The following is an 11,198-nucleotide window of genomic DNA, read 5'->3' as shown; positions in this document are numbered from 1 at the left end:
TGTTTAATTTTGGTAGCACTTATTTGAGCCTCGTGCTTTTGTGTTTCTTCATCTTGCCCTTTCTATTGTAATTCGGACTGTTGGATATGTATTTAAACCAAAAGAAGGCGTACTTCTCTTTTTAACTGTCAATGGACACTATACAGTGTTCGATGAAACAACGCATCAGTTCAGAGAGAGAGAGAGAGAGAGAGAGAGAGAGAGAGAGAGAGAGAGAGAGAGAGAGAGAGAGAGAGAGAGAGAGAGAGAGAGAGAGAGAGAGAGAGACTGACACAGTTTAATTGAATATGGGCCTACAGCCCCTTTCAATGGGGGGGTACACATAAATCACAGGAAAAAAATAGAAAACATGGTATTTAAACGTATGCAAAATACACAGTGGTTTGTTCCAAGCTTTCCTCTATCAATAATCTTGCACATCAATGCTGCCTAATATATACATACAACCGAGAGAGAGAGAGAGAGAGAGAGAGAGAGAGAGAGAGAGAGAGAGAGAGAGAGAGAGAGAGAGAGAGAGAGAGAGAGAGAGAGAGATGTCTAATAAAATTTGTTTTTAGGCCTGTATAATGTTTACTATTCACTTCACTATTGGTCATTCTTTGTAAAAGATTGTTTCTACTCAGTTATTTACTGTCAATGATGCTTGAGACACAAGAGAACGATTGCTGTTATTTTTAAATCTGCAGTGAGAACTTTTAGGTTGTGTGTAAAAAGTTGGTTCTGTACGTATATTCCATACGTTAAGTACCTTTGAATCTCAAACCGCTACTACTTGACAAAATGATGAGCCTTATTTACAAAAATAAAGGATCGTAGTTCATGTCTATGGATGTCTGAATTGAATGTGCTGTCCCGATATATACAGGTCGAAATAATATGGCCACCAACATCTCTATGTCTGTGTAATAAAACCTTGGAACCGCAGGCGACGTTAAGTACCGCTATGTCCGTACGGAAAGCACTAAGTACCGCTATGTCCGTACAGAAAGCACTAAGTACCGTTGGTCAAAACACCCGACTACTCCCAATTAGGGCTAGGTTTCTACTCAGTTATTTACTGTCAATGATGCTTGAGATACAAGAGAACGATTGCTGTTATTTTTAAATCTGCAGTGAGAACTTTTAGGTTGTGTGTAAAAAGTTGGTTCTGTACGTATATTCCATACGTTAAGTACCTTTGAAATTCAAACCGCTACTACTTGACAAAATGATGAGCCTTATTTACGAAAATAAAGGATCGTAGTTCAAACTAACATGCCTACATATAAACAGCATAAACAACACACAAAAGTATTATGTACATGGGTTTTAACATCGCAGGTACTTAGCGCGGTACCTAGTGCAGCCAAGGTCTATGCACGGTACCTAAGGCCCTCTCATACGGACATGCCGGTACTTAGCGTCAGCCTCGCACACACACACACACACACACACACACACACACACACACAATGCAGACCGCTGTCACCTTAAATTTCAGTTATTTGTTTTTATTTTGGACCACTGGAACATAAAAAGGTAAGAACAAAATCTAATATGATTAACGATATGTGTGTCAACCATTAACAAAATCTCGAGTTTCTATGGGGTGAAATAAACATGAAAACAACAGAAACGCATTCCATCATAAAACTATGTTAATGCAAGACTAAATTGTAAACATGCAATACAGACGATAGTATGGTTGATGAGATGTAAACATGCAATACAGACGATAGTATGGTTGATGAGATGTAAACATGCAATGCAGAAAGAAAGATCTCCCCATGTATGATGTTGCCGCAATGAATCCATATGCCGTTCAGAGTTAGTAGCTTGTGAAAAACGCGCATTTCGCTCTGAACACTCCAATTGTTTTTAAGTAAGATAAAAACAACTTGGCAAGGAAGATATTTTCACGGAAGCTCCCCACAGAGAAGAAAGACCTTGAATGTCAATTTGAAGCTCCTGTGGAATCAGAACGTTTTGGCTGAAGAACGTAGCATATGCCATGGAAGAAGCCCAAGCACGTACGTAACAACTTACTATGCAATGTCAGCTGAATACTTCGACGTAAACGAACTATGTAAAATGAAAGGTGTGCATCTTATGATAGTAAATTACAGTTGAACCTACTCTAAGGACCACCTCTTCAGAATGGTCAGCAGTCCAAAACGACCCCCCAAAAGGGTCCTCAACGGGCTTTTCTCTCTATAATTCACCTGTCTATAAAGACTAGTTTTGTTTGGTCCCTTGAGTGGTCGTTACGGACACGTTCCACTGTACTACGTTCCTGACATAGTGGTCAGCTTCTTCTTCTTCTGCGTTCATGGGCTGAAACACCCACGTTCACTCGTGCTTTTGCACTAGTTCTCATTTCAAAGGAGAGCAGTTGTCCTAAAGTAACCCTCAAGTCGGGCACTAGTTCTCATTTCAAAGGAGAGCAGTTGTCCTAAAGTAACCCTCAAGTCGGGCACTAGTTCTCATTTCAAAGGAGAGCCATTGTCGTCAAAGTCGTCCATTGCCGACTGACAGAGAGGCGTCGACTTAGGCGTCAGTCTCGCACATTTGAATCAGAAGTATTATGTTGTTATTGTTTGACCTCCGAAGATGACCGCAGATTCAATGCTATGATGCCTGGACTGACGGGTCCGGAGGTGGCTCATGAGGCCTATCCAGGCCGGGAAACCCCTCCCACACGTAGGGCCCACATGAGAGGGACTGGCAGCTCTGGCTTTGCGGAGTGTCACATTAAGGTCTACAACAGCAAACTGCAGTGCTTCTGTCTTCAGCGGTCTGGACACCAGAACGAATCATGCTGCGCCAATTTGGTCCGTTCTGGGCAAGACTTCGACATTCAGGTAGACTCTTGGGAAGCACTGTACAACATCAACGAAGACAGTAGCCAACAAGTAGGCATCCCGTGCCTTAATGTTTTGTTTCTTTCATACTCAATAAGGAGAGCATAATAGTGTCTGCTATATTCCTTCTTTCGTCTCGACTCCTCGTCTTCTAGACACATGTGATGTCATTCTTGAGTGACTGGCAAACCATTGTGTGCTGCTTCACTTCTGTCAGCGCTAGTTCACTTGCTGATTTGCATAATGTCACTGATGACGTGAGTTGCGAGGAAATGCTGAGATTTCAGCTTGGGGTAACCGTTGTCAGACCTAGTCCAGATGACGCAATATGCAATAAGTCATTGATGACGTCAATCAGGAAAAGCGTGTCAGTATGTTGCTAGAATTCACTGATCAGTCCATGACTGCTTGACGCACTATATTACGTAACTGATGACGTCAATACACAAACATGGCAGGATTTAATACAGACGTCCTTGACATCAGCTCTGGGACACTTGATGTTCTTTGCAACATCACTGACGTCATTAGTATCCCAGACCTGGCCAGAGATGTTACACCTAAAATTACTGTTTTCAGCTGCAGCCTCCGTCCATGTGATGTGCCCAACACAACTGTTCACTTAAGTAGACACAATCCAACAAGATATTCAAACAGGTGTTATTTCAATGATTATTTCATTACATTACGTCACACACTTGATGTCTAGCTTTAATGTCACTTATGACATGAGTAGAAACAAAGCCAGCAAGATATTGACACAGTTATCGCTGCCGTCAGCCCACAATTGGTTGTTGGTTTAAAACGTCATTTCTACATTTTTGATCCTTAGATCCCTTCGTGTCACTTATGACGTCACAACGACGACAGTTACCAGGAGCTTCCGCAATAAAGACATCAGCGTCATTGTTGCTGTATTGCACTACGTCAACGCTGACGTCAATAAGCAAAGGCTGGCAAGGTATTTGGACACATTTCATCCACACTATCCATTGACCCACTTTAACTCTTTTTGAAGTCAAGGTAGACGTCTATAGACAAAGATATTCCGACAAACGTCACTCCAGAAAGCCCTAGTCCACTTTATGACGTCAGCAATGACATCATAATTGCAGGAATGGTGAGACTTTGAGCTTGGTATAGTTGTCAAATGCACCGCACTACGTCATCATTGATGTCTGTAGACAAAAGCCGGCAAGATGTTCAGACAGGCGTCACTCCCGGTCAGCCCTGTACGACGTCTTTGGTGACGTCAGTTCCGAGGGCGGGCGAGAGGTTGAGCCTGGCGTCACTCTTGTCGGCCCTTGTCCATTTGTGACCCTCCACCACGACATGAGTCGCATGTCACCTTTGCATGATTTTCATATTTTTACATTTTCATAAAGAGTGTTTTATGCTCTATCCAGTGGTGAAAACCATTTTAGAAAAGAGCGAAAACTGTTTGAGTTATAAGCCTGTGACTAAGGTGACCCTCACACTGTTACCACACACTCCCCGGACTTATATCAAGCCTAGCGCAGAACCGCGCGAGGTGACATGCGACTCATTTCGTGGTGGAGGGTCACATTTGATGTCCTGCACCACGTGCGTCACGACCTGGCGCCGGTGGAAGTCCCACACCATCTGATTCTCCATGCTCTGCTGCAGTTCTTCCTCGCTCGGGTACGGGTAGATCTACCCAGCAAACAAGAAAGATTCCAGATAAATTGAAATGAATTGTTTACATTATTTTATTTTAACTTTTTTTTGTTCCATAATTTCTGTAATTGTTTTATTGTTGTTGTTGTTGTTGTTGTCTTTGGGGGTAGTGTACGTTGCATCGACTGGCATCCTTATTGAAGGCATTCAGTGTTTTCCCGTTGCACTTATTTTGGACAGAATTAGTACATGCTTGCACCTATCGGATATACTGCAAGGAGGGGGCGGGGTGAATAAAGGTTAGTTTTGCCGAAGATAAACTGTTTCGATTTTGAGTTTATAAAGTAAGAAATGCTTTCAATTTTAGCAAAACACAATGAGTAGAGGAAATGACAATATAAAACTGTAATTAAAGTCATAACTTTTAGTCTTCACTTTCTAGCCTTGCATGTATCATAGTATGTTAAAAACAAAGGAACCTAAGCGTTTTAAAAGATAAACGACAACAGCAACTGGGAGCTTTGTGAAACCAGTCTCTTGTTGAGAGAAAAGGATGCATTGAAATGAACAAACAACTTTACATCCGCATTAAAGTAGGATCGTCGCAAGCTCAGATATTCCCCACTCGCTTCGAAACTCTAATGAACACTTTGGAGTTTGACTGCGCTGAACAAAGAGCCAAAGCCACTAGACGTCTTACTCACATCTTCTCTGATGCGTGTGACAAAGGCGTGTGAGGCGTGCTCCATGAAGAGCTTCTTGCTGATGGACACACACTCCGCTCCGTTGCTCACCAGCGCCATGCTTGGCTGGTTGTCAAAGAACAGGTCCGACAGACCCTGCAGACACAGATAGATATGCACAACGCGGCATCAACCAGTGTTATACATTATGCAGTAACTTGGTTTTGAGAAATACCATTCCGACACATGCACAGCCTGGCGGGGACCTCCTGCTTGGAATACTAATGATAATAATAATGATAACGACAGCTTATATAGCGCGAACCACAGTAAACTATGCTCTTCGCGCTTTACATATTAACTATGAAAGTGAATGACAAAGTCATAGAGACAAAGTAAACTTCGTCCTCAAAATTCTCTGTCGGTTTCTAGGAGACGTGCAGGAGAAGCAACAGGAGGTTTACGTGATATTATTGATTCGGATTATGACGTCTTCTCCAACTTTATTTCGCTTTTGATGTCAGAGGTATTACTTCGGAAGAGCGGTCAAGTAGAGACGTCTTGGTTTGTTTAATCAGTGTGTTTATCTTGAAGATCCCAAAGCTCTGAACAGTTCAGGTCTTACAAGATAGGGAGTCTCAAAACAGAACTACATTTTGCTGACCCAGTTAAGAGACAGTTAGAGAAAACCAGGCGTTGATGTACACGGAGTCTTAAAATGGAGGTTCTTTCAACAGAGGTTTTACAGTATTCATTTCTATATGCAATACACTTTGTTCAAACATATTTCTGTCAAATGTGTATGGGTTGTGGAAGAGTTGCTCCTCCTGGAAACACTGAGGCAAACAATCCCACGTGACATTATAAGCCAATCACTAGCGAGAGGCATGTCTCTACATGTGGTCGCCAACAAACATTGCCTTACGTGTCTAGCGATTTCAGGTGAAACACACAAGACTCTACAAGCACCACATGGCCAAAGAGTTATATTTTCTAGAAGTCTTGCACGCATGCAAGTTTCAAGGCATGATTACTAATGGAGAGCAAGTCTATAACTGCACACGGGAAAACAATGAAATAACTTACAAAGACCATTCCTTTTGTGAGCGTGTGCACATTCACGTACATCGGAGGTGGTGGGACTTTGACAGGCTGCACAAAAACAAACCCAAAACAAACAGTGAAATATAGCATTAACTTGAACTTCAGAACAATAGGCAAAAAAGTCAACACGCAAGTCAAATATTTGTTTCGATGTACGTTTTTGAAAGTTTTCAAACTCCAGTTTTTTTCTTCACTGCAACGTTTCCAAAAGTTACAATGCGAATACCAAAGAAGCATAGTGGTTAGAGCGCACGTCGCAATCGAGTTCATGCCCTTCGTGGGGTGTACGTAAATACACGATTTGTTCGTGAGATCTTTAGTCCACCAATCTAGAAATTAGAATTCTATAAGTTGTTTGATCCGAGGGCCAGGTGTCATATCGTCTTCGGTTTTACCTTTATCGACCAAGGCCGAAGGACGAGGTTGACCAGGACCTGATTGGCACTTACTTTGACAATCCACGTTTTGCCTGAAAACTCAAACCCATTCACCACCCTCAATTTGTTACCTGGGGAACAGTGTTATACATTCCCCAACTTGTTATGAATGAAAAATCGTGAAAATGATGACAATTAACCGTATTCAGGGCCGGAGAAAATGAAAGCAGCACAGGAAAGAGGAGATGGGCATCGCCCTCATTAAGCCAGGGCAAATGTAGGTGAGATAGCTAACACCTTGATCCCTAACAACCAATAGATCATAGAACAACCTTTACCTTTTACCTTTACCCTTCAGTTGCCTTGTGTTTGATTGCACCTTTTGAAAACTGTACGATCTCTATATTTTTTTTGTTATTTACTTTTTAAAATTTTGCGATCTCCATTTTTATTTTATTTTTGTCATTGCAAATTTTGGTTTACTTCTTCTTCTGCGTTCCCGGAATTTCGGTTTACAATCCCCATGCTGTCTCTTACTGTGCAACACTTTAAGAACGATTATACCGTCAATGTCTTTTTTTGGCGCAACTTTGGATAGTTTACAGTCTTTATGAGTTTTTGTTTCGGAACAAAGCACACAACGCTTCTCATTTTCATGATGTGCAATTTAACCCTAACCCTATTTCGTACGTTCAGAGCACGTTTTGAATAGTTTACAATCTCGAATTTTTTCTGTGCATTTTTTTTTAGAAAGTGTATAATTGGCATTTTTGTCGGTGCAAAGTATGAAAAATGTGCAATGTCGACAACATGTAACCTTTTTGTTCTCTTCTTCGGCTAACGGTGTGTTTTGTCCAAATATGGCGCTGAGCGTTGTGTTCTTCCGAGATTCCAGTGTCTCTGTATCATCTGAAATATTTACAAAAACATCATGACTAAAAATATGACTGTTGCATTAAGAACAAGAACAAGAACAAGAACAAGAATGTAATCCGCCATGTAGCATACAAGCCATTGGTATTTGTCCTAATATGGAAACAAGCATACATCCATACACTCCTTGCATCTACGATACAATCATATAATAATAATAATAATAATAATAATAATAATAATAATAATTGTCAGTAAGTACTGGTGTCACATGACTGATGTGAACCAGTTGATTGGCTAATGGCGATGCGCTAAAACTGTTAGCGCACTCTTGGAGTGCGCTAACTTTTCCACAGAGCGTATTCTTCCGCCCTTTGCCTAAGCGAGACTGTGCTCTCATCCTCAGAATTAATTAATGACATGTAGCTTATATTCTCCACAATACCAAATGACCATAAATTCCCTGCTTCTCAATTAAAGCAGAAGTGGGTTTTTTTCTGACAGATTGCATGTGCCTGTGCCAGTGTCAGTGATCTAAAAATAGAAGCCGCTGTGTTTCATCTAATTTTCGCCGACTTGCATAGATTCTTCTCATATGCCGTGTTAGTGGCATGTAGCTTATCATCCACATTACCAAATGATGAGTTAGTATACAATTCCCAGCGGCTAACAGAAAACACAAGTGTTATTCCGATAACGTACCAGCTAGACCAGTTTGGAAGACTGACTCGATCGACTCTGTAGCAGACTACACAGAAATACGACTACATCAGTTCAGTAAATGAATGGTTTCCGAATTATTATTTCAAGGCAAGAACAATCGTAATCGAAAACGTGTAAGGTTCAGAACGTTCTTACCATATATAAGACTTATTACCAGCCTGCGTCATGCGTGCAGACTCAGTGCAGACTGCAGTGGTTCGATTGCCCAGGTAGCCTAGCAGTAGCAGACGACATTTAACCCCGCTCAGCAAATTAACTTGTTGGGCAAATGTGAACGAAAAAACGATGGGGATATAATACGTGTAGGGTTCAGAGCATTCTTACCGTTCATATTTAGTACCAGACTCCCCGATGAGTGAAGATACCACACGAGAAACATGCCACATTTATTTTGAAAATGTACTTTCCGTCGACCGTGGCAAGGGGCAAAACTCTGCACAGTCAATCTGTCGAAGCTCGATGAAGGTTTCGAATCGCAAATAACTATGAGCACAGTCCTTTCTCCGAGTTTAAATGAGGTCTCTATGAAAGATCATCACTTTTTAGCTTAACGCTACACTGGAATTTACCAACAGAAATTAAAACAAGAGTTTGCGTGTGACGAAAGCACGACACACTTGAGACAGCCCACACAAAAGTAGATCCAGTGACACAAACCTGACCACACAGTACGTTACGCCTATCCAAATGCGCGTTGCAAAATGTGCGTTTTGAATCTTCTTTTTTCTCTGGCGGTACTGACAATATCGTTATTGAAACAATCCCAGTGCACTAAGGGATTTATAGAGCAAATCTCGAAAATAATTATTGAACTCAGCGCTATGCGCTTCGTTCAATAATGAATTTTCTCGATTTGCTCTATAAATCCCTTAGTGCACTGGGATGTCTCAATAACTAAAATAATAATAAAATAATACAAAATAAGCCAACTTTAATATAACAAAGCATAGAGCATCCCTAACAGCGTTTACAGGTCTTTGAGTGGAAGAACAACATAAAATTTAAACATTTTAAAAAGTCACAGTATACAACGAGAACTTGCAAAGCGGAAAACGCAGCTTTAGTAGCTGTTTAAATCCTTGAAAAGCAACAAAACATCAGGAAGTACTTTCGTCTTTCTGAACGGCAAGTTAAGATTTTGATCATTTTCATATGCTGAGTAATCTTTTCTTGTCATTGTTATCTATCTTCCTAAATGAAGAAGACAAGAACATCAAGAAGAAACACTTTATTTTCTGCATAAAAAATGCCTCACAAATACAAATGGACATTTGTTTGTTTGTTTGTTTATTGCAGTTTTCTAAATGTGTGTCACCTTTACTCTTTGTGTTATCTTTTTTTTTCTCTATGTTTCTGTCAGCATCTTGAAATAAAGCGGTGCAAAAATGACCTTATAATTTACATAGTGCCATCTGTAACAGTAACGATTCTTACCTCCAGTAGACGATCCCTTTGCCTTTGACATGAACGGACCCTAGCAAGACAAAAATCAGTAAGTTTTACATGCATGTTAATTTCATTGTGTCAAGAATGTTAGGCATAATTCATCCATCATTACAGGTAGTCAACCTTTTTCTGCCATCTAACTATTTAAGCAGGGCAGGGCACTTGTCACAAATGACGCATGCTGATTTTGCGACAGAGCAGTTAGCCACAAGCTTTAAAGACTAATAAGTCATTCATTTGTCTGTTTGTCCATCAGAAGTCAAAAATGATTAGAAACGAGTTTATGAATTAGTTACTGTGAAGATTATAATTCTCGCATCGAGGGACATTTGTCAGGGGTGAATCAAATGTGTGACTTGGACCCAACTAGGAAAGTAAACCAGATCACTTCCGGTATGCGCAAAAACGACTTCCTGCTTTCACACAGCGCAGGGCACATACATGACCTTTCTCGTGCAGTACACCCTCTTTTCACGTTTTGAGTTTGCCCTTCCACTTAGTTAACCGTCTATTGGGAATTGTATGCTTCGCTGCAGCAGTGAAATAGTTGTGGTTGGACTCTGTTCTTTTTACTGCATCAGTGCTTGCTTGCAAGTTGGCTAGCGTGCTTGTTCGATTAAAAACAAGTTGGTTCTTTGGGAAATATTCAACCAGAAAGACATTGGAATGTACTCTCCTTTTTGTGCCAGCGATCGCATAAACCGCCTGTGAAGGATTTTGTATAAGATATAATAGGAGCATCCTTCGACTTAATGAAATGCCAAAAATTGAAACCCAGACTCCACCGAAAGCGGCGTATGGCTGCCTGAATGGCGGGGTAAAAGAAAACGGTCATACACGTAAAAACCCACTCGTGCAAAAACATGAGTGAACGGTGGAGTTTCAACCCATGAACAAAGAAGAAGAAGAAGAAGCAGAAGAAGAAGAAGCAGAAGCAGAAGCAGAAGAAGAAGAAGAAGAAGAAGAAGAAGAAGAAGAAGAAGAAGAAGAAGAAGAAGCAGAAGAAGAAGCAGAAGAAGAAGAAGAAGAAGAAGAAGAAGAAGAAGAAGCAGAAGAAGAAGAAGAAGAAGAAGAAGAAGAAGAAGAAGAAGAAGAAGAAGAAGAAAAAGAAGCAGAAGCAGAAGAGAAAGAAGAAGAAGAAGAAGAAGAAGAAGAAGAAGAAGAAGAAGAAGAAGAAGAAGAAGAAGAAGAAGAAGAAGAAGAAGAAGAAGAAGAAGAAGAAGAAGAAGAAGAAGCAGAAGAAGAAGCAGAAAGAAGAAGAAGAAGAAGAAGAAGAAGAAGAAGAAGAAGAAGAAGAAGAAGCAGAAGCAGAAGCAGAAGAAGCAGAAGCAGAAGGAGAAGAAGAAGAAGAAGAAGAAGAAGAAGAAGAAGAAGAAGAAGAAGAAGAAGAAGAAGAAGAAGAAGAAGCAGAAAGAAGAAGAAGAAGAAGAAGAAGCAGAAAGAAGAAGAAGAAGAAGCAGAAAGAAGAAGAAGAAGAAGAAGCAGAAAGAAGAAGAAGAAGAAGCAGAAAGAAG

At 40.6% G+C, this 11,198-nt stretch overlaps 1 protein-coding gene across 1 annotated transcript in view; it reads right to left on the bottom strand.

Annotated features, from left to right (window-relative positions):
- Window positions 1-1,457: 1,457 nt before the first annotated feature.
- The window catches only part of LOC138965232 (uncharacterized), a 43,363-nt gene continuing 33,622 nt past the window's right edge, over window positions 1,458-11,198 (bottom strand). The window contains exons 17-21 of the mRNA XM_070337357.1: window positions 9,673-9,712; window positions 7,460-7,551; window positions 6,248-6,313; window positions 5,183-5,317; window positions 1,458-4,514 (exon numbers count right to left, since the gene is read on the bottom strand). Of these exons, the coding sequence (XP_070193458.1) occupies window positions 4,341-4,514; window positions 5,183-5,317; window positions 6,248-6,313; window positions 7,460-7,551; window positions 9,673-9,712 (507 nt within the window). The 3' untranslated portion in view covers window positions 1,458-4,340. The remainder of the gene's footprint in view (window positions 4,515-5,182; window positions 5,318-6,247; window positions 6,314-7,459; window positions 7,552-9,672; window positions 9,713-11,198) is intronic.

Source organism: Littorina saxatilis, linkage group LG4 (genome assembly GCF_037325665.1).
Source record: "Littorina saxatilis isolate snail1 linkage group LG4, US_GU_Lsax_2.0, whole genome shotgun sequence".
In the NCBI taxonomy this organism is placed as follows: domain Eukaryota; kingdom Metazoa; phylum Mollusca; class Gastropoda; order Littorinimorpha; family Littorinidae; genus Littorina; species Littorina saxatilis.
This window is presented reverse-complemented; position numbering and strand designations above follow the sequence as displayed.